The following is a 21,987-nucleotide window of genomic DNA, read 5'->3' as shown; positions in this document are numbered from 1 at the left end:
GCCTTCTGTGAACTTTGATAAAGTAGGGACAGTCAAGAAAATTAAACAGGATAACATGTTAGGTGCCTAGCACGTGGCCACTTCTCTACCCGTGACAGCTGTCAGGCAGATATGTGGGGCTTCCTACTTCCTGAATCCCTGGGAGTTGCTTGAATCCCTATCTAAGACAGTGCTCGTAATACCTAGAAAAGAAGTTCCTTGCACTCAGAATTTCACTGAGCACCAACATGCCTGTGCTATGAGCTCCATCCACAGCCTCCCTTGCTCTTTTCCTAAAATGAACATGTGTGCATGCGTGCTCAGTCGCTTCAGTCGTGTCCAACTTTTTGCCACCCCATGGACTGCAGCCCCCAGGCTCCTCTGTCCGTGGGATTCTCCAGGCAAGAATACTGGAGTGGGTTGCTATGCCCTCCTCCAGGGGATCTTCCTGACCCAGGGATCAAACCCGAATCTCTTATGTTTCCTGCATTGGCAGGCATGTTCTTTACCACTAGGGCCACCTGGGAAGTCCAAAATGATCCCTTTACAACTTTTGAAGGTTTCTATTACTGTTCTCTCGGAGGAAGCAATGGCACCCCACTCCAGTACTCTTGCCTGGAAAATCCCATGGGCGGAGGAGCCTGGTAGGCTGCAGTCCCTGGGGTTGCTAAGAGTCGGACATGACTGAGCGACTTCACTTTCACTTTTCACTTTCACTTTTCACTTTCATGCATTGGAGAAGGGAATGGCAACCCACTCCAGTGTTCTTGCCTGGAGACTCCCAGGGATGGGGGAGCCTGGTGGGCTGCCGCCTATGGAGTCACACAGAGTCAGACACGACTGAAGTGACTTAGCAGCAGCAGCATTACTGGTCTCTAAGACAAACCAGGAAACACAAAACAAATGAACCCATACTTTTTTTTTTTTTTTCAAAAATAAGAGGTAACAAAATTGTAAGAAAAAAAATCTCTGGAATTCTTGATACCATTGTCCCAGAATGTGATTGAAATGCAAATAGATCACAGGAGTTTTCCTGTTACAACCTGGCTTGGAGCACCACTTGAGAATCATGTGTAAATAGAAGTGAGCTTTCTGTGGACAGTGCAAATAGACCAACCTCCTCTTTTCGAGTAGAATGTGTGTGCCTGGTGTGAGAAGATGAATTCCCTTGGCCACGCCCAGGAACAGATCACTGAAGGGAGGCAGGTGCAGCCTCAAGAAGGGAGGTAACAACATTCTTCTAGCCCTAAGTCCAAACCAGTTCTGAACTGGATGCCTCCATCTGCATGTTCTCATTTAAACTTCACAGCAGACTGGAGAAACTCTATTTTAATGCCACTGTTTTAGAAGGAAGGAAACTAAGGCTCAGAAAAAAGAAATCACCTACAGGGGTAGCAAGCATTACTACTACTACTACCACTACTAAGTCGCTTCAGTCGTGTCCGACTCTGTGCGACCCCATAGACGGCAGCCCACCAGGCTCCCCCGTCCCCGGGATTCTCCAGGCAAGAACACTGGAGCGGGTTGCCATTTCCTTCTCCAAGGGTGCTCTTTGGTGGGCATCCATGTGTCTAGAAGAAAAGACGTTTGAAGATGTGGAAATATAGAAGAGAATTTTTTACTCCAGATTATGAAAATGAAAAGGGGTTAAAGGAACCTAAACCAGGAGTATTAAAGGCAGGAGAATAGGCATAATGTAAATGCAGAGTTTCAGTGAAGACTTGGGAAATCTGGGAACAGAGAGAGTTTAAATCACAAGTCTACTTCAAATTCAAGGTCAGTATTAACAGTCCTCCCAACCACTCAGGGCTTCTCATCGACCTTCTGCAACCTCCTAGCTTCTCTCCTCCTCATCTTTCTCTCTCTCTTCTATCTCCAGCTCTGGAAGCAAAGCCAGACTCTTCTACTGTTTAGCCCTATCTTGGTTTTACCATTCTCTCTTGTAACTTTGGTTCCTGTTGGCCCCCAGGCCTCAAGGTTCCACCTCCCAGCCTGCACAGTTTATCCAAATATTTTGACAGAGACAATTTGTTTTCCAAAAGGAGTTGCTCTTCTGGCTAGTAGATAAAAATCTTTTTCATGTGATTATGGGGACATAAGGAGAAAGAAAAGAGCAGAGACAATTTGAGTGAGGAAACAGTAAACCCCAGCCTTGGAAAGAGGAGGGGGACATCAGAGTATAAAAAGGAGACTCTGGCAAGGAGGTCCTCTCTGTGCCACCCTGGAGAAATCACGTCCCTCCCCAAACTTGGTTCTTCATCCATGAAGCAAGGGACTGGGGCTCCCAGAGACGTCCCTACTGTCCAGCACTGGGATTCTCAAGATACTGTGTTTATGGATGTGATGTCTCTCCTCTGTCCCTGTCCCTGTTGAAAATATCACAGAGAAAAAACTTTCCAAAGGCATTATTTCTTTTTTAAAATTTTTAACCAAGAAGGTGATAAGGTTGTGTTGTCATTATTTTGACTGGATGGGAGAGTTTGTTGTGCAACTTAAGAAAAGTATAAAGGACTTGGAGTAAACAAAAAGTGACCTGGAAATGATCTCAAATGGCACAGAACTCACCCAAGGATGCTACTCAAATCTAGACCCTAATTCATTAAGCCCATGATGGGGCCCGGGGTTTCTAAAGAGCTCTCAGATGATGCCTATGCTGCTAGTTCATGGACCACACTTTCTGAAGCAGTAGGGTAGCGAAGATCCAGTAGTGCTTATTATTCTTTATTTTTAAAAAGAAAATCAAAACAGAGGGGTGATAAGTAAGATTTGAACGGATTTCCATCCAAAAAGCTGAAATAAGAATGTTTAGTGTCCTAGAGGAAAGTTCCAGTGAAAGAGAGAAAGAGAATTTGTATGGCTCAACTTAATGAATGAATTAATGATGATCAAGATGTACCCTCAGACCCTCACTCTAAGATGACTCCATCAAAGACCTGATTTTCTAGGAAAACTTCTGTAGTATTCTTCCAGGTTCCAAAGCCACGGGCTGCCCAGTCTTCCTTACTTTACCTTCCATAGACCATCCTTCTTCAACCCATTAGTTGCTCCTTCAGCCTTACATCATTGTGCCCTTGCCCTCCATTCTAATTCCATCTCGCTGGTCCGGGCCTCCTTCCCTCTGCATCCATCCTAATGTGTTGTCTTTGTGCTTCTCAAGCTCTAGTCTCTTCCATCTGTAATCCGTTGTCTGTGTGTGCCAAGCATCTTCTGAAAACAGCATTAGTGTGCCCGGCTCCCAGTCTAGAGCCTTAGGATTGAGCCCTCGTGCTTTGGTAGCCAGTCTTTCCTTCTCATCTCCTCCCACCCCACCAGTCCTCTCAGCCATCCCTGAAGAGATCCCCCAGCGACAGCAAAAAAGCCCATTAACCCCCAAAGGCTAACTCACATAGATTTTTAAGCATTTTCTCGAACATTCTGGAAATAGAAGGCCTGAATATTCCACCCACATTTTTAAATGCTCCACAAAAACATTTTGAGAAGTGAACATCACATCTTAACAACATGGCAGAAACTTGCACATAAGGGCACAATAAATATGCAGTCACCCTGAATTTCTGAATCTAGACTACCACTCCTTTTAATGTTTAACTATTGTTTCTTGTCCGTAAACTATTGCTTACGTGAGTACCCTTTTACCAAGGCTTATAGGTGCCATCTTGTGGAGAAAAATGCAAACAGGCAGGTCTAGAGATAGACTGTGAATTATGGGAAATGACAAGGACAAGCGTGAGCCCCCCTCATTGCCTTCTGGTCCCTGGAAGGGACTACGGTCCTCCCAGGTCCTTCTGGTTGGACCTGCACCTGTGGATGTGGGCTGTCTGCACCCAAGAGGCCATGTAAACTGGGCCAGTGTGCAAGCAGCCTCTATCCTGGAGCACAGTTCATCTGCCCAGCTCACTATTGACTTTGCTGGTGATCTGGCCTCCAGAACATCACCCTTTAAAGTGTAGACAGGGTCTCTCTGCTCCCTTCTGCAAGAAACTTCCTGGTCCTGACCCCTTGGCAGCCCTATAGAGTTAAGATACAATCTGACCAGATATTTTAAACAGAATTCTTTTTTTAACTTTTTGTTTTATAATGGAGTATAGCCAATTAACAATGTTGTGATAGTTTCAAGTGCACGGTGGAGTGACTCCCCTCCTATCCAGGCTGCCACATAACATTGAGCAGAGTTCCCTATTAAACAGAACTCTCTTTAAACAGAGAAGTTACCAGTCAGTCTTAACATTTTTAAAAGTAAAGTGCGGAGGTTTCTCCTATTCTGTTAAAAAAATATGGGCACCTTACTTTTGTTAATATAATAGAGAAGTTGTGATTGTCATAATGCATTCATGCCCCCTCATTTCAGTCCACTAGGAAGGAAGATCGTGAAAGTGAAGCGTTGAAATTTTAGAGTTTGAAATACCCCCAGGCTCCAGGGAAAGATGACCCTAGGAGGAGAAGGGTTGATTTTCTCACTGCATATCAAATGTTCCCTCTCAGGATCCCATCCCTCAGATTTATAAACATCGGTGTAGTTGATTCTCACCCAATTTTATCCTAGGAGGGTGCCAACATTTTCTTCCAGTTGAGTCACTCGGTAAGGTGCTATTCTCTAATGAAATGAGATGAAGTACTGAAAAGGGACAGCCAAAGACTTGATTAAAGCCAGATTGCCAGTTTCACAATTGCCTTCATTAAGGAAGCCAGAATACCTTTTATCCCGTGCACCGTTCCTTCCCTTCCAATGAATGACATTATTAGTTTAGTTCCCATTGATTCTTGTTTCCAATTTAATTTTGTCTACATGAAGCAAATTTCTCCTTTAGACATGGTAGGATTTTTTCACATCAGGACTGTACCCCATTCTTCCCCAGAAACAGTTTTGCACCAGAAGAGACTTCAAGATGATTCAGTTGAAGAAGCAAATTGGTTCCTATAACTTTATTCTCTTGGTTCCTCAACCAAACTGCTCCTTCATTCAACAGACACTTACTATGCACCTCCTGTATACCAGGCACTGTGCTCTTTCCAGTACCTGTGTGCTCATATTGAAGTTATGCCAAAAGGCAAGCTTCAAGGGCTCTAGAAGGCAGCTTGATGGCAATGGGAAGTGTTTTTTAAGACTGGATAATTATGTATTCTTTGCTCATTAGCTTCTGACATTTACAGATACCTGTTTTGCACTTCTATGAAATTGCTGCTGTTTTAAAGCTTTTTTCTGGGGTATCTGTGCTTTTAGGTCTCCCATGAACTGTGGAATAAACTAGAGCAGTGCTTCTCAACCGGGAGTGGTTTTGTTCCCAAGCAGACATTTGGCAATGCCTACTCCAGTAGCTCAGGTGGTAAAGCACCCACCTGCCAATGCAAGAGACACAGGTTCAATCCCTGGGTTGGAAAGATCCCCCGGACAAGGAGTATTCTTGCTTGGAAAATTCCATGGACTTAGGAGCGTGGCAGGCTACTGTCTATGGGGCTGTAAAGAGTTGGACACAGCTGAGCGCCCATGTTCGCAAGCATATACAGATATTTTTGTTTGTCATACTGAGGCAGGGGGTGGCTACTGGCATCCAGTAGATAGAAACCAGGGCTGCTGCTAACCATCCCACAGCACAGAAGACAGTTCCCACAACCAAGAACTATTTGGGCCAAAATGGCACTAGAGCTGTAGTTGAGAAACCCTGGCCATGGGGAAGAAGGGCCGACAGGATGACAAGACGTCTATGGGGCTTCCAAACCCTTCCAGCCCCTCTTCAACAGAACAGTTCTGCTTTTCTCAGTTTACGTATTGGAAGTCTATTTCTGCATGGGATTTTGTTTGAAAAGTATGCGTTTTCTGCTTAAGGGGGAAAAAGAAAATGACTGAGGTGGAAGGTAACTCTTGACCTTGCATCTTACAGTTGAGACACATTGAGACAAATCAAGTGAGCAGCGTGTGATACAGGATGAGGGCCGTCAGGGGCAGACTGGGGCCATCAAGTTCAGCTTCTGTCTTGTCTGTGCAGGGCTCTGCATCCTTCCCTCTGAACATTTACACACCATACTGAAAGATGGCATCGTGTCTGCCTTTTGATTTAGACCAGGGGTTGGCTTTTTTATATATATATAAATCACTAAAACAAATATTTTAGGCTTTGTGGGCCACACTATTGTATCTAAAAGTAGGGTCCGGGTGCTCGCTGCTCAAAAGCTATTAAAGAGGCCAGGTTGATGGAAAGGAAAGTTTGCTTTGTTTTGGATGCCAGCAGCCAGGGGTGGGAGGGCAGATGGCTGTCCAGAGGTTGTTTGCCCTACACTGACAATCAGTGGGCAAGAGCTTTTATAGGTTGAGGGAGGGGGCTACATGCTGAAATAGCACAATGAGTTCTGACAGTCATCTTGAAACTAGTCATCTGTGATCTGACCAGGATCATCTAGATTAATCATAGCTAATCTTCAGTTCCAGGGTCAGTTTATTTCCATTTCTTGAGGCTAGCTCTTGGAACTGTGGCAGCTTATTTCACAGCTACAGTCTGCTCATCATGTATTTACCTTCTTTCACCTGGGGAGGGCTTTAGTATCTATAAGATAGCTCACAGGATATGGCTCAGAATATCACCTATCACCCTTGAGAAGGAACTGGAAGTCCTTGACTATGCTAAATGACTAGGAAGTTATTATTTCCCATTGACTGTTTCCCTTTGTTTCCACATTTTCTCGCTTCTCTGATTAAACTTAGCCTTTGGCTTAAGTTTTCCACAGACAAAAGTTAAGCTGAGGACATGAGGACAAGGACCATAGGATCTTGCTCCACTTCACTATCTCTGTCTCAACAACTCAACCCTGCTGTTCTAACACAAAAGCAGTCCCCACAATAACTAATGGGCATGTTTGTGTTCCAATAAATCTTTATTTGTAAAAACAGGTGGTGGCCAGATTTGGCCAGTGGGTGATAGTTTGCAGACCCCTGATTTGGACTATAAGTTTTCAGTAGGAACCAGGTTGGTTTTATCTTCCTGTCTCTCCTGCCTAGCCCTGTACTGGCACATAGTATGGGTTCCCAGGAAACATTTACTGAACTGTATTGAGAGTCCATCATGTAGGCACAAGCACTGGAAGATTTTAATGAGAAAACAACTGGGAAAAGATCCATCCAGTATTTCTCAGAGGATTTTTGTCTATTGTGTAGCTATTTCCCTATGTTGGACATTTAAGATGTTTCCATTTTTTTTTAATAATAATATGGTAATGAGATCCTTCACACAGAAATTGTTGGCCTCTTATAATTTCCTTAGTGTAAATTCCCAGAAGAAGAATTCCTGGAGGCTTCCACGATGGCTCAGTGGTAAAGAATCCACCTGCCAATGCAGGAGACATGAGTTCGATCCCTAATCCAGGAAGATCCCACAGGCCGAGGAGCAACTAAGCCTGTGCACCACAACTATGGAGCCTGTGCTCTGGAGCCCAGGAGTCGCGACTACTAGAGCCTGCAGCACCCCAGAGCTCGTGCTCCACAAAAAGAAAAGCCCCTGCAATGAGAAGCCCACACACCCCAGCTAGAAAAGGCCTGCTCAGCAACAAAGAACCAGCACAGCCAAAAAATAAATAAATAAAATTTTAAAGCAAAACAAAAGAAGAAGAATTCCTGGGTCAAACAGTCTTTTTTGCTAAATAGCTTTCCAGGAAGGTGGTATTGATCTACATTCCTGACTGTAAAAAGAAGGAGATATTTATCATAAGCCCCAAAATGTCTTTCAACAGGATGTTGTGAATAGAAGTTTTGGAATCCATATATATTCCCACGAATTAGTTCAGCATAAATATAAGTACATTGGTGTTAACGACTAATCATTTTAATAATACTGTTCTCCCACACTGTTGTGACAGCATGGTTATTAAGGCACTTTGTTTTACCGGTTGGTGTCATCTGGCCAACTGGTGGAGGTTACCTTATCTGGTGTGTTTACTGAGCATACATAGAAACATCTGCTTCCCATTAGGGAGTCCGAAGCTCCAGTATCTGCAGGCCTGGCACCAGCCTACCCTGCCATGATGTACAGAGGCCTCCTCCCTGTGAAATTCACCACCAAATATGTCATCCAGATTGCTCATTTCCCACAGGAAATTTCATTTAGGTTAATTTTGGCACACAATTGGGGGCAATTCTTGAGCAATTTCTCCTGTGATGGCTTGCAACATGTAAAATTTTCCTACAACATGTTGCAAAAATCACTGGAAGAGTAAAAGGATATCTGATGGTTGTCCAATCTCCTTTGTAACAACAAAAACTATCTCTTTTGAATGACAGTACATGATGAGCAGAAAAAAAGAGATGAAATATAGACCAAGGACCAGATGCTTGTTCTGTCCATTTTCACTTGGTACTATTGGAGCAGTAAGGGTGCAAAGGAACCACATAAAGTGCCTTACATTTTTGGTGAACTTGGCCTTTTCTTAGCTCTCTGAATTTCTCCAAATGAAGAAGAGAATATCTACAACTGAGAAGTAATAGAAAGTGCTATAGAAATAGGAGTGAGTCTGAGCACTTACATGTGATGGGATTTACTTTAAAATGGATGGATTCCAGATAAAACCAAGTCTGTAGAGACAACGATAAACCCAGTGTTTTCTGAGAAGCCACTCTGATAGAGCATGCTGCTAAATGCCTTCTGTGTTCACTTCATTCAATCTTCACAACTGTGCTAGGAGGTACCACCCCAGTCGTAGATAAACTGAGGCTCAGAATGGCTAATTGACGCGTCAATTGATGCAGCACTCCTAAGTGGAGACGCGTCTCAAGGCCTAGCTCAGGCAGACTCCAGGGTCACCTTCTGAGCCCACTGCTAGCACGTGGGTGGTGCCTCTGAAGAGTTTAGAGACATGTTGTTGTTGTGTTTGGCCGCTCAGCTGCTCTTTTGTGATCCCCATGCACTATAGCTGCCAGGCTTCTCTGTCTATGGGATTTCCCAGGCATGAATACTAGAGTGGGTTGCCATTTCCTTCCCCAGGGGATCTTCCCAACCCAGGGATCAAACCCTCATCTCCTGCATTGGCAGGCAGATTATCTCTGAGACACTAGGAAAGCCCATTAGAGGCATAGACCAGCGCTATTAAGTCATGCCTATCAGAGGCCAGTTGACCAGACTTCTGATATGCAAAACCAGAATTCACTTTAGATTCATTTTTGAGCACTGTCCCGTGTAGGTCTGGATGATGGTAGAAATGTTTTCAGCGCCACACCCAGAGAGAAGCAACCCATCTAGCATCACATGTAAGTCAGGGACTGAGCCAGGACTGTGCTTCAGGTTGCCTGATTCCCAGTACAACCTTCTTTCCATCACACCGAAGTGCCTGGTAAATGACGTCAGCTCCCCTTATCAATTTACCCGGCCATGTTTTGGAGGAGAATACTAGCTGCTTTAAAGAAAGGAACACAGCACACAAGTCCAGACGTGTGATAAAATTTTGTAGACATATACACCAAAAAAAAAAAAGTGCAGGTTAAAAAATGCCAAAATCCAAATGAAGTTTATTCTTGAGTTAATATACTGATACGCATGATATACATGGTTTTGACAATGTGAGATATTGTTCTCAAGGGAGGCTGGGTGATGGGGTCACTGAAATGCTCTGTACTATTTCTATAGCTTTTTCTGAGTCTTAAGAACTATTTCAAAATGAAAAGTTATAACAATAAGAAGGTAATGTGATAGGAAGATGAGCCAAGATATTTATTCACTTACTGTGTGTATAGTGTTAAAATAGTCTGTGTATGAGAGATACATGACGTGTTTGATACTCCATAATGTTAAAAGAGGAGAATGCCAGAGTCACTCTTGGACCAAGCTCTCACTGTTGCTGTGGTAACAGTGCCTTGAACGTCCTCCTCTACACCTAGGTCACTGCCACCATCCACTCCTTCAGTAATGCTCGAACCCTCAGTGTGACCTCTGATCCTTTGGAGGGGGACAGTTTTTGCATAATAGTTATAAGCATGGGCTCTGGCTTCAGATCCAGCCCCACCACTTATTAACAGAATGGCTTTGGGCCGGTTACCTAATCTGTCCCTTAAGTCCTAGTTTCCTAGTTTTTCAGCAATCGTATCGATTGCTTTTAAGAGTAATGAGAAAACTGTATATTCAGAGGACCTGGAATATGACAAAGACTGTAAATGTTAGGTATGACAGATTGAGGAGGGGGAAGAAGAGGAGGAAGACAAATGGAGCTCCCTTCCTCCTCACAAAGACCTGTCCATTTTGCTTCCTAAGCATCTCTGAAATCCTCTTCCTGCCATCACTATTCCCCTAGTTCAGACTGGGATATTGCCACATTCTCCAGACTTATCTGCCCCATTGGTAATTATCAGCTTTCTAAAAGAGAGTTGATCTGACTCAGCATGACACAGAGGATGCAGGGACTCCTCATGGCCTATTAGCATGTCATTTTCTGCATGTATGTCTTATCCCTCTGGTTAGAATCAAATTCCCATAGGCAGGACCTGTGTCAGATTCAGCCTGGCATTTCCCAGATGGCCCGCCTGGTGCAGTCACTCAACAACATCAGTGATAAAATGTGTGTTTACATCTTTCGATCTTGCCATAAATGATCCTTCTTGCTTTTCAGATTCCAGCCCAAAGTCACTTCCTTAGCCATGCCCTGCCTGGACTCCAAGTTAAAATCTTCTCTCTTTATATCATCAGATAGTCATCATAGCCCTATGCAGGAGAAGGGACAGTTATCAGATAGGTAATTTGCTGGTGGTCACAGTGTTAAAAATAAAAATCTTAAAAGCATGTCCTCCACCCAGTTCATGTTATGGGATTGTCCTTCCTGCTTTGTGACCTGCATGTAAGACATTTAACACCTCCATGGCAATCCAGTCTTTCAGAGGTCCTGGGTGGCCTCTAGAACCCTAGAAGTGTGCTCTGTTAGCCCCTTGACACTCCTCAAAGAAGGTTCACACACACATGCACAGACACACACCCCTTCTTCTGACTTCTTTTTTAAGGAGTGAACCCTGGGGGCTCAGAGTCCAGAGATGGATTCCGGGAAGGCAAGATGTTATCTGCAGTTTTGCCATCACTTGCTTCTCTGAAGGCAACCCCCAGACCAGGAAAAACTGCTGTAGCCCTCCCTCTCCACATCTAGATTTATCAGGAGTGTCTGTGCTATATAGGAAATCCGGTGGAGGATCCATTGCACTGTGCAGAACATTTTAATATAGTGTCTGATTTATAAGATAGAATGCTTTTTTGTCTGTGTCTGGGTTGTCTGAAGCAATTTATGGCTGTATAATTTCTTTGTGATTGTCCCACTCTAACTGGGCTGGGAGTTGAGGATTCATGCAATGTCAGCCCCCATCTTCGAAAGCTCTCGTTCTTTCCTGAAATAGCCCATACACCCCATTGACAAGAGAACTCACTAGACTGCCTCCTCTCCCCACTCTAAGACCCACTCCTAGCTACAGCCAAGGTTATCGTCTGAACAAAATCTGAGGGTGGCCCTCACCTTCAGACACCCAGTGGTTGTTGATACAATAGAATAAAATTCCAATTCTTCACCCTGGCAAACAAGATCCTTAAGAAACTCAGCTGAATTCTCCAGTGTCCTTTGATCCCTCCTAGCAAACCTACACTTCCACCATGTGTGTCTATGAGCATGTTTCCTGATTCCTCTGTTTTTTCCTACTTCTGTGTCTCGGTACCCATTCTTTAATTTACCTGGAGTACCCCAAGAGGATGAGCTCCATCTGGGAGAAGTTGAGTCCAGGGGCAGCAAGAATGGATCATGGTTGGGGGAAGGGAGGAAAGTTAGATATTGCTAGGGCAGGGAGTGAGTGCTGCCAGCTTCTCTTTCATCTCCCCATCAGTGACCATCAGAGGCATCTCTTTAATTCATTTAGCATCTTTCTTTAGCAAAGTGGGATCTACTTTCCCGAAGTTTTCCTGATGGTGGGTTTTTGTTTGTTTGTTTGCTCATTTGAAAGCAAAGGAGAACCCAGAGCAGGGGTGCAGGGTAGAAACCAAGCACGGAAAGCATTTTCCTTATTTTTCTGCTACAGTGTGCATGGGCTGAGGGCAAGAACTGTTTGAGGGAGGAGAAATACATAGGAAACATGGCATTTTGAAAGGTTAATGGGATGTGTAGGAACATACTGAGATGATGTTCTGCTATTGTCAGAAATAATGTTTTACAGAGAAGCTATTTGTGAAGAAAGACCAGTTATCATTGATGGACTAACGTGCATGCAGGAATATGGAAGTAATAATGCCGATGTACAGTGCCTGCAGAGAGATGTCAGTCAAAACACGAAGTAGGCGTTGGGCTGGGGGAGAATGAACACCTTTTGATTTGACTCTGTCTATAAGATTGTACCCGTAGGACCCACATGAACAGGCCCAGGATTGTTTAACAAAATCCAAGGTGGACTTTGAATGGTTTGCTGACCACTTTGCCCCTGCGGTGGGGTTTGATGACTGCTCTTAGAATTCCAGAACCATCACAACCCTGTGATTCAGCAAATGTCTCTCAAGTTGTAGAGTACCATTCTAATTTCAAGTATCATTTCCTATCCCCTTAACCCAGTGAAATAAATACTGTCATCCCGATACTTCATTGTCCAAACTGCAATCAGCTCACTTCTGTCTGCCTGCAGAACTGTGACAGAAACTTCTCTGTGCAGACCACACACCCTAACTTTAAATTCAGGATACATGAATGTGAGTCCTCTGGAATCAGCGGTGGAAAAGGATTCTGTGAAAATCATTCCATTCTGTCCTAAGGTTTAATTGCCCTAAGAGATACATGAATAGGGAGGGGAAAGATAAAGCAAAAATATCTTGGGATGAATAATGGGAAGACTCTTCAGGGGAGGAAATACAAGAAGGTCAGATTTCCTTTAAACCCTGATGGGAGACTACCTCTACAGACAGTATCCTGTTATTTAGATGCATAGAGACCAATGGGGATCCAGATCTTAACCAATTTGATTTAATTTCCTAAGAAACAGAGCCTGAGAACACCACTTTTGGGGGGTTCTTGGCTAAGTGTTTGTACTGTCTGTCATTTAGAACCGAGGATGTGGGGACAGACCCCAGTTTTCGGTGCAGTGCTTATCGTGGTCCCAAAATCTTCCAATGTGGGATGGGTTTCCTGGACAACTTCAGTGTCTAACCTGTGTAAATAAATGTCCAACCCCCACATCCTCCTTATTCATTTTCCCTGCGTTCCTTTTCTCTTGATCATTTACTACCACCCGATGTGCTTGTTTTACTTACTTGTTCACGACAGTGGCTCAGACGGTAAAGAATTTGCCTGCAATGCAGGAGACCCGAGTTTGATCCCTGAGTTGGGAAGCTCCCCTGGAGAAGGAAATGGCAACCCACTCCAGTATTCTTGCCTGGAGAGTCCCATGGACAGAGGAGCCTGGTGGGATATAGTCCATGGGGTCGCAAAGAGGTGGACTGACTGAGCGACTAACATTTTCACTTTACTATCTGTGACCCCCACCTCGCCGCTACAACGTACATTTCACACATACCTAGAAGAGAAGTTCTTTGCCCAGAGTAGGTGCTCAGTAAAATTCTGTTGAGTGAAAGGCAGGAGGAACTTGCTCATCTACAGGAGCTGGATGGGGGCAGGAACAGTCAGTTCAAGACCCACAGTAGATCCTCAGTGGTCCCCTGTCCCCTTCGTCCCTGGGACTCTCCTGACATATGCTACAAGAGTCTCTTGTTTTCCACCTCTTTGCAGAGCATTGGCTGTGATGACTACCTAGGCTCGGACAAAGTTGTGGACAAATGCGGGGTGTGCGGAGGCGATAACACAGGCTGCCAGGTTGTGTCGGGTGTGTTTAAGCATGCGCTCACCAGCCTGGGCTACCACCGAGTTGTGGAGATTCCCCAAGGAGCCACAAAAATCAACATCACCGAGATGTACAAGAGCAACAACTATTTGGGTAAGCTTGGCTTTTTTCCAGAGGAAACCATCTGTTGTTCTCAGGTGCTTCATTCCATCCAGGATGGTGACACAGCAGTGTCCGGAGGTCCGTGGACACTTAGAAGGTGTCACTGGAGAATGCCAAAGCACCACCTTGTGTCCCCTTGAAATGAGACAGAGAAAGTAAGAAGGTCTTTCTTGGAAGGAAATGTTTAAACGAGCCTTTGTTCCTTCCAAGAGAAATAATGTTGTGAAATTGAGAACACTCTACTTTGTTTCTCTGAAATGAGGGAAGATCTTTGGAAAGCCCAGAGATCCGCCAGTCTTTTTCTGTTGGAATTTCAGGGGGACAGGGCAGTCGATCATCCTGTCCAGACTCTCACTCTGCAGGGATCTAAGGCAAAGGCCATTTTCCTCTTCTTTCTGCTTCATCAGCCTGGGGCAACAGTATGTGTGCATCTTCACGACAGCTGCAGAACCTCTCAACGATCATTTGGGGCAATATCATCAATACTGGGAGACCATTTTCAACCCATCTTCCCACAAATGGAGATATTTGTTGAGTCTTCCTTCTGGATTTCTGGCTGATTTTATGCTAAGCAAATCAGGTCCTGCAAGTTAATTTTTAGCAATTCTAATTCATGTAAACATGGACTAATCAGTTAACAAAATAGTAGAAGGAAAGCAATTTTGCAATATACATTTTTATGCTTTAATTAGTTATGTGACAGGAATTTAAATAGCACAGACTATGTGCCAGATCTTATTCTTGGTGCTTTACAGGTATTAATTCATTGAACCCTCTCAAAGCCCCAGGGGATAGGAGCTATTTATTCCCCTCCCCATTTCATACACAAGAAGACAGGCACAGGACATTTATGTAATTTGACATAGTCACAGCAAGGAAGAGGTGTAGTTGGGATTCGAATCCAGGCAGTCTGTCTCCAAGCATCTACCAAGTAATAATACCTATGAGCAGTTTTGGTTCACCAGGCAGTACTCAATGGCTGCAACAACTGAGAGAGCATGAATTTTACAAATTTCAAATACCACAATCACCCCAGAAGATAACTCCAAACCTGAGACCTCCAGATACTGCATCTTGTCCTTCTCCACCGCCGCAAATGCATCTAAAATTAGCTTCCTTTGGTTTTATTGGTGGGGATGGCAAATGGGACTCGGAAATAAATCCAAATAAAGTGGAAAAACTGTTACATTTGCTCTGGCAAACCCAGAAGCCACCAAAGTAGCAATAAGCCTAGGTTCCCCGTGAGCGGTTTGTTGCATTATTTTTCTTTGTAAAAAAATAGTCTTTTTGTCTCCTTTCTTTCATACTATTAAAAGAACAAATCCTCATAAATATTCTGTTCCTAGAATGGAAAACGTTCTTCAAGGGGGATTATTTTAAGTGTGATTGTGTTCAAATGCACCAACAAACAATGCCACTTTTTGTGAGCTTTGCGTAGTTTTTAGTACTTTCCCCGAATCAGATTAGTTCTAGCCAGTAAGTGATTTTTAAGCTGTGCCTTCTGAAGTTAAAATAGATAACCTGGGAGAATATCCACCAGCTGTCTGAATGGAAGCTGCTCTCAGAGTCCCAGTGTTTTCACCTAGAATCTTGCTCTTATAAGTATTCATGAGAAGCCATAGGATAACAAGTATTCAGGACCCCACAGAGCCCCTGGGACTTGTTAGCAGTTGACAAATGTTCAATCTATTTCTTTTGTCTCAGAGAGCTTGTCAGGATGTCCAAGCTTCATGGAAACAAATTCTGTGAAAGTGAAAGTCGCTCAGTCGTCTCCAACTCTCTGCCACCCCATGGACCTTACAGTCCATGGAATTCTCCAGGCCAGAATACTGGAGTGGGTAGCCTTTCCCTTCTCTAGGGGATCTTCCCAACCTAGGGATCGAACCCAGGTCTCCCACATTGCAGGTGGGTTCTTCACCAGCTGAGCCACAAGAGAAGCCCAGCAATACTGGAGTGGGTAGCCTATCCCTTCTCCAGGAGATCTTCCTGACACAGGAATCAAACCCGGGTCTCCTGCATTGCAGGCGGATTCTTTGCCAACTGAGCCACAGTAATTCCCTAAAAAAGATGAAGAGGAGGCAGAGGAGGATGTGAGTACCCAGAATCAGTGGAAGGGTGATTCAGAAAATCAAGTACAACTTCCTACAGCCAGTGACCAGTGGGATGTGTGAGAAATCCAGCCCATGGCGCCACATGGGCAGAGTGGGAGAGCAGAGAGAGAAAAGCAGATGGGAGTAAAAGAAGTTTCCAGAGGTGATGAACAGGGGCTTGTGTTTACGGCACTTAAGCATCACTTAGGACACAGCTGCAACACTCAAGAGGCTCTTTTGCTTTCTTCTTTCCTTTTTATTGAGATTTAATTTGCCTTCTGTAAAATTCTTTTAAAGTGCACAATGGATGGGATGGTCTTTTTCTGATCACAGGTGTTCTCTTAATCTATTCCACTTATTCTACTAAATTTCTTGTTCTGTGAAGTCTGTATATTTTAAAAGTTAAATTGCATCCAATTGTTTGAGATTATGTGTAAGCTATTAGAGCACAGGTCTGTCTAGCTATTTTTGAATTTTTCAAAGATTATAGTTCACAATTCACATTTTCAAACATTGAAACATCTTTCAAAGAGTTATATGGTAAGGTTCTCCACAATATTCCGAGTAATGATGTTTTATTTTGTTTTGTTGTTTTGTTTTGTGACTTCTACCTGTGTAAACTGTATTTTGTACAAAAATTTGACTTGATGTACAAAATTGAGTAGGCTGTCTGCATACGTTTGTTCTGCAGAGGAGGCAACTTAGAGGACAGGAATAGATCAGATGCTTTTAAAAATTGCACAACTTTAACAAGCTTTTTTTTAGTTGCCCTATTGTTTTTCTGAATAGCCTGTAGTTATTTGTAATAAAAATCAAACATGCCTTGTAAAATACTTGGAATTTTTTAAATGACTAACTCTCCAAACTTGATAGAGATAGAAACTAGATTTCCATGAAAACAGAAGGACCTGCATTATTAGTGCTGAAGAAGATGGTTTAATCACCTCGTTTTTAAAGGGTTTTTGAAAACCCACAATATTTAAATGACTTATTCTAAGCTGTTTGCTTAGTTAATAGTAGTGATTGTACTATATGTATAGTACTTTAGTCATCAAGTGTTTTTCCATGTATGGTCTTCTGACTTTTAAAACTGGACATTCTTTACTTTGCTTGCTTCACAAAAGATGAAGTTACAGTTATTGAATTATTATTGAATTGCGATGTGAAAGGTGAAATTTAAAACTCAAAAACTTTGGAGAAATGTCTATTCAAGTCTTCTGCCTATTTTTCAATCAGGTCTTTTGGTTATATTGAGTTGTATGAGCTAGTAATATACTTTGGATATTAATCCCTTATTGATCATATCATTTGCAAATATTTTTAATCGGTTGTCTTTTTGTTTCCTTGATGGTTTTCTTTGCTGTGCAAAAGCTTTTATGTTTAATTAGATCCCATTTGTTTATTATTGCTTTTGTTTAATATTACTAGCATTTGTGTCAGGGTGTTCTGCCTGTGTTTTCTTTTAGGAGTTTTATGGTTCCCTGTCTTAAAGGTCTTTAATCCATTTTGAGTTTACTTTTGCATATGGTGTGAGAAAATATTCTAGTTTCATTCTTGTACATAATTGTCTTTTTGAAGAGACTGTCTTTTCCACCATTGTATATTCTTGTCTCCTTTGTCATGGACTTTGTTGTTGTTCAGCCACTAAGTAGTGTCCGACTCCTTGTGACCCTGTGGACTGCGGCAAGCCAGGCTTCCCTGTCCTTCGGTATCTCCTAGAGTTTGTTCAGACTCATGTCCATTGAATCGGTGATGCCATCCAACCATCTCATCCTTCGTCGTGCCCTTCTCTTCCTGTCTTCAATTTTTCCCAGCATCAGAGTCTTTTCCAGTGAGTCAGCTCTTCGCATCAGGTGGCCAAAGAATTAGAGCTTCAGCTTCAGCATCAGTCCTTCCAGTGATTATTGAGGGTTGGTTGCCTTTAGGATTGGCTGATTTGATCTTCTTGCTGCCCAAGTGACTCTCAACATCTTCTCCACCACCACAATTTGAAAGCATCGATTCTTCGGTCCTCAGCCTTCTTTATGGTCCAATTCACGTCTGTACATGACTACTGGAAAAACCATAGCTTTGACTAGACAGACCTTTGTTGGCAAAGTGATGTCTGCTTTTTAATACGTTGTCGAGGTTTGTCATAGCTTTTCTTCTAAGGACAAGCATCTTTTAATTTCACAGCTGCAGTCACCATCCGCAGTGATTTTGGAGCCCAAGAAAACAAAGTCTGTCACTCTTTCCCATATTTTCCCCCATGTATTTGCCATGAAGTGATGGGACTGGATCCCATGATCTTTGTTTTTTAAATGTCGAGTTTTAAGCCAGCATTTTCACTCTCCTCTTTCACTTTCATCAAGAGATGGCCTCTTTAGTTCCTCTTCACTTTCTGCCATTAGTGTGGTGTCATCTTCATATCTGAGCTTATTGATATTTCTCCTGGCAGTCTTGATTCCAGTTTGAGCTTCATCCAGCTTGGCATTTCACATGATGTACTGTGCATATAAGTTAAATAAGCAGGGTGACAATATACAGCCTTGACATACTCCATTCCCAATTTTTGAACCAGTCCATTGTTCCATGTCCAGTTCTAACTGTTGCTTCTTGACCTGCATACAGGTTTCTCAGGAGGCAAGTAAGGTGATCTGGTATTCCCATCTCTTTAAGAATTTTCCACAGCTTGTTTGATCCACACAGTCAAAGGCTTTAGTAGTCAGTGAAGCAGAAGTAGATGTTTTTCTGGAATTCCCTTGCTTTTTCTATGGTCCAATGATGCTGGCACTTTGATCTGTGGTTCCTGTATTTAGAAAAATACAACTTGTGCATCTGGAATTTCTTGGCTCATGTACTGTTGAAGCCTAGCTTGAAGGATTTTGAACATTACCTTGCTAGCTTGTGAAATGAGTGCAACTGTGCAGTCATTTGAACATTCTTTGGCATTGCTTCTCTTTGGGATTGCAATGAAATTGACATTTTCCAGTCCTGTGGCCACTGCTGAGTTTTCCAAATTTGCTGGCATATTGAGTGCAGCACTTTCAAAGCACCATCTTTTAGGATCTGAAATAGCTCAGCTGGAATTCCATCACCTCCACTACCTTGTTTATAGTAATGCTTCCTAAGGCCCACCTGACTTTGCATTTCAGGATGTCTGGCTCTAGGTGAGTGAGTGATCACACCATCGTGGTTATCTGGGTCATGAAGATCTTTCATGTATAGTTCTTCTGTGTATTCTTGCCACCTCTTTTTAATATCTTCTGCTTCTGTTAGGTCTAAACCATTTCTGTCCTTTATGTGCCCATCTTTGCTTGAAATGTTCCCTTGGTATCTTGAGGAGATCTCTAGTCTTTTCCCATTCTTTTGTTTTTGTCTATTTCTTTGCCTTGTTCACTTAAGAAGGCTTTCTTATCTCTCCTTGCTGTTTTTTGGAACTCTGCATTCAGATGGATATATCTTTCCTTTTCTCCTTTGCCTTTTGCTTCTTTTCTTTTCTCAGCTAATTGTAAGTTCTTCTCGGACAACCATTTTGCCTTTTTGCATTTCTTTTTCTTGAGGATGGTTTTGATCACCACCTCCTATATAATGTTACGAACCTCTGTCCATAGTTCTTCAGGCATTCTATCAGATAATCCCTTGAATCTATTTGTCACTTCCACTGTATAATCATAAGGGATTTGATTTAGGTCATACCTGAGTGGCCTAGTGGTTTTCCCTACTTTCCTCAATTATAGAGAAAAAACAAGTGGTTTCCAGTGGCGAGAGAGAAGGGGAAGGGCCAAGATAGGGGTATGGGATCAAGAGATACAAACTACTATGTATAAAATAAATAAGCAACAAGGATGTATTATACAGCACAGGGAATATAGCCAGTATTTTATGGTAATTTTATATGGAGTATAGTCGTAAAAATATTGAATTACTATTGATCATTTAGAACTTATGTAATGTTGTAAATCAACTATATTTCAATTTTAAAAAATTGAAAATATCACAAAAGGGATTTCCCTGGCAGTCCAGTGATTAAGATATCATGCTCCTATTGCAGGGGATATGGGTTTGATCCCTGAACAGAGAACTAAGCTTCTGTATGCTTCATGGTGTAGCCAAAAAACTTCACAGAAGAAAGAGTCTTATATATCAAAAACTTTGGCTAATACGTAAATAGTGATGGGACGTTCAACCTGACTGAGTTTATGGCTAACGTTGGTTTGATCATCAAGAACTGGACCTGTTAGACTCAGATTCTGAAAGCCTGCGTTCTGGCTCTGTTCGTGCCATAACTTGCAAGGGGTATAGACCCATGTGCAGCTGGGAGTACAGGCCAGCTCAGCATCTCAACATGCTTACTATTTCTCTGAACAAAGCTGGAGGAATCATAACCTTTAATGACACACAGGAGATAGGATGTTTATCTGTCTTATTTTAGGTTGGAAACCAATGAAGTTCTACAGAATTGAGCTCCACTTTGCATTGTTTATTTGAATTTTTCACATGCTCCAAAATATAAACTAGCTGGTGGATTACAGATTCCTAGATCTTGGGTTTTTTTTTACATGAAAAATACTTTAGAACCAATGTATCTGTTGTAAGCTATGTAGTCTCCTTTTCCACTTGAGTTATTCTGAACCCTGCTCTTTGGAAATAAAAACTTAAATATAATTTTATTAAAATGATTGACATTTTATATTACTTGCCTCTTCCTTAATAAGATGTTGTGAAATTATTTTAGCTGAAATATCAAAGTTTGGCATAGTTCAGCCAGCTCAGTTTACTAATGTCATTATGTAACAGTTAAGAAATCAGACATAAAAGCATACCAAGCAAAAATTGATTCTACAGGACATGTTCTATCTGCCAACATCTTACATTGTCTTAGAGCCTTAGAAGGGATTATTTGAAGATTTATAAGCTTTTAAAAATAAACTGTCAGTATCTTTACTTTTAAGCATGTTTTCTTAAAAGTTTTAAAACAGTGAAAGTAGGGGGTCAGCAAAAAAAGTCAAGCATCATGGATCATCTGTAACTTGCACACCTTTATTTAATTTATTAGTTGAGCAGCTTTCAACGTGGGAAAGACTAGAGTATGTAAATAATGTGATACATCATCTTTGTATGACACCTATGTCAGCTTTATATGACAGTTAACCTCAAAGATTTACTCATATACATTGTAAAAGTTTTGAATAATAAATACAGTATAGGGCAAAAAGATGAAATTCCTTCTCCATGCCAATCTCACACTTGATCCACTGGTTTCAAGTGTAAAGACGGAGATGAAGGACCACTCTTAACAGTTCAGTATATACCCTCCAGTCCTCTGTGGAAGTGCAAATAAATATGTATTTTCTAAAATTGATATTATATATGCTTTCTTCAATTTGCTTCTTTCTCTTAATGTTATATCATGATATCTTTTCTTCTGAATACATATAAAGCTAATTCATTATATTTTTAATGAAGAGCATTCCATACAATAGGTGCAACTTAATTTTTTTCGGAATTTTCCTACTGAGGGATGTTTAGACTATCTCCAGCTCTAATATTGCAAATAATGCTTTCGATTTGTGGTTCAAGATGACAGACTGAGTGCATGAGTTTTTTTCCCCTCCTCCCAAGATTTTTCAAAATGACAGTAAAGGAATAAGAGAGGGTGTAACCTATAACCACAAAAAAAATGGGTGGTGGGAGGGCATCTATTACATGATTTTAACAAATTTCTGGAACAGAGTCTTAAAGTAAGAGGAAGAGAGTTCACTAACAGCAGAGGAAGTCACAGCCTAGGTAGCAGAGGGAACTGTGATGGGGAGCAGGGTGCTGACCTGCATGCGGAGCCCCATGAGCCTGTGAATCTGGGAGACAGCAAGTAAAATGAAGGGTGGGAGGGGAGAATAGGGTGGCAAAACAAGGAAATAGTGAAAAACCCTGATATGTGAACAAGCATGCCAGCACACACACATCCAAAAGGGTTTGGGCAGGAGACTTGGTGCTCCAAGACCTCAGTATTCA

General features: G+C 42.3%; 1 protein-coding gene across 2 annotated transcripts in view; it reads left to right on the top strand.

The window, feature by feature from the left end:
• Positions 1-21,987, top strand: part of LOC120853518 (thrombospondin type-1 domain-containing protein 4) — a 631,548-nt gene that overhangs the window by 508,984 nt on the left and 100,577 nt on the right. For both annotated transcript variants that reach the window (XM_040227426.1, XM_040227427.1), the window contains one exon: positions 13,690-13,894. In XM_040227426.1, coding sequence (XP_040083360.1) covers positions 13,690-13,894 — 205 coding nt within the window. The remainder of the gene's footprint in view (positions 1-13,689; positions 13,895-21,987) is intronic.

The sequence above is a fragment of the Oryx dammah genome, unplaced genomic scaffold (assembly GCF_014754425.2).
Source record: "Oryx dammah isolate SB20612 unplaced genomic scaffold, SCBI_Odam_1.1 HiC_scaffold_26, whole genome shotgun sequence".
Lineage (NCBI taxonomy): Eukaryota > Metazoa > Chordata > Mammalia > Artiodactyla > Bovidae > Oryx > Oryx dammah.
The sequence above is the reverse complement of the archived record's forward strand: the minus strand, read 5'-3'. Positions and strand labels throughout refer to the sequence as shown.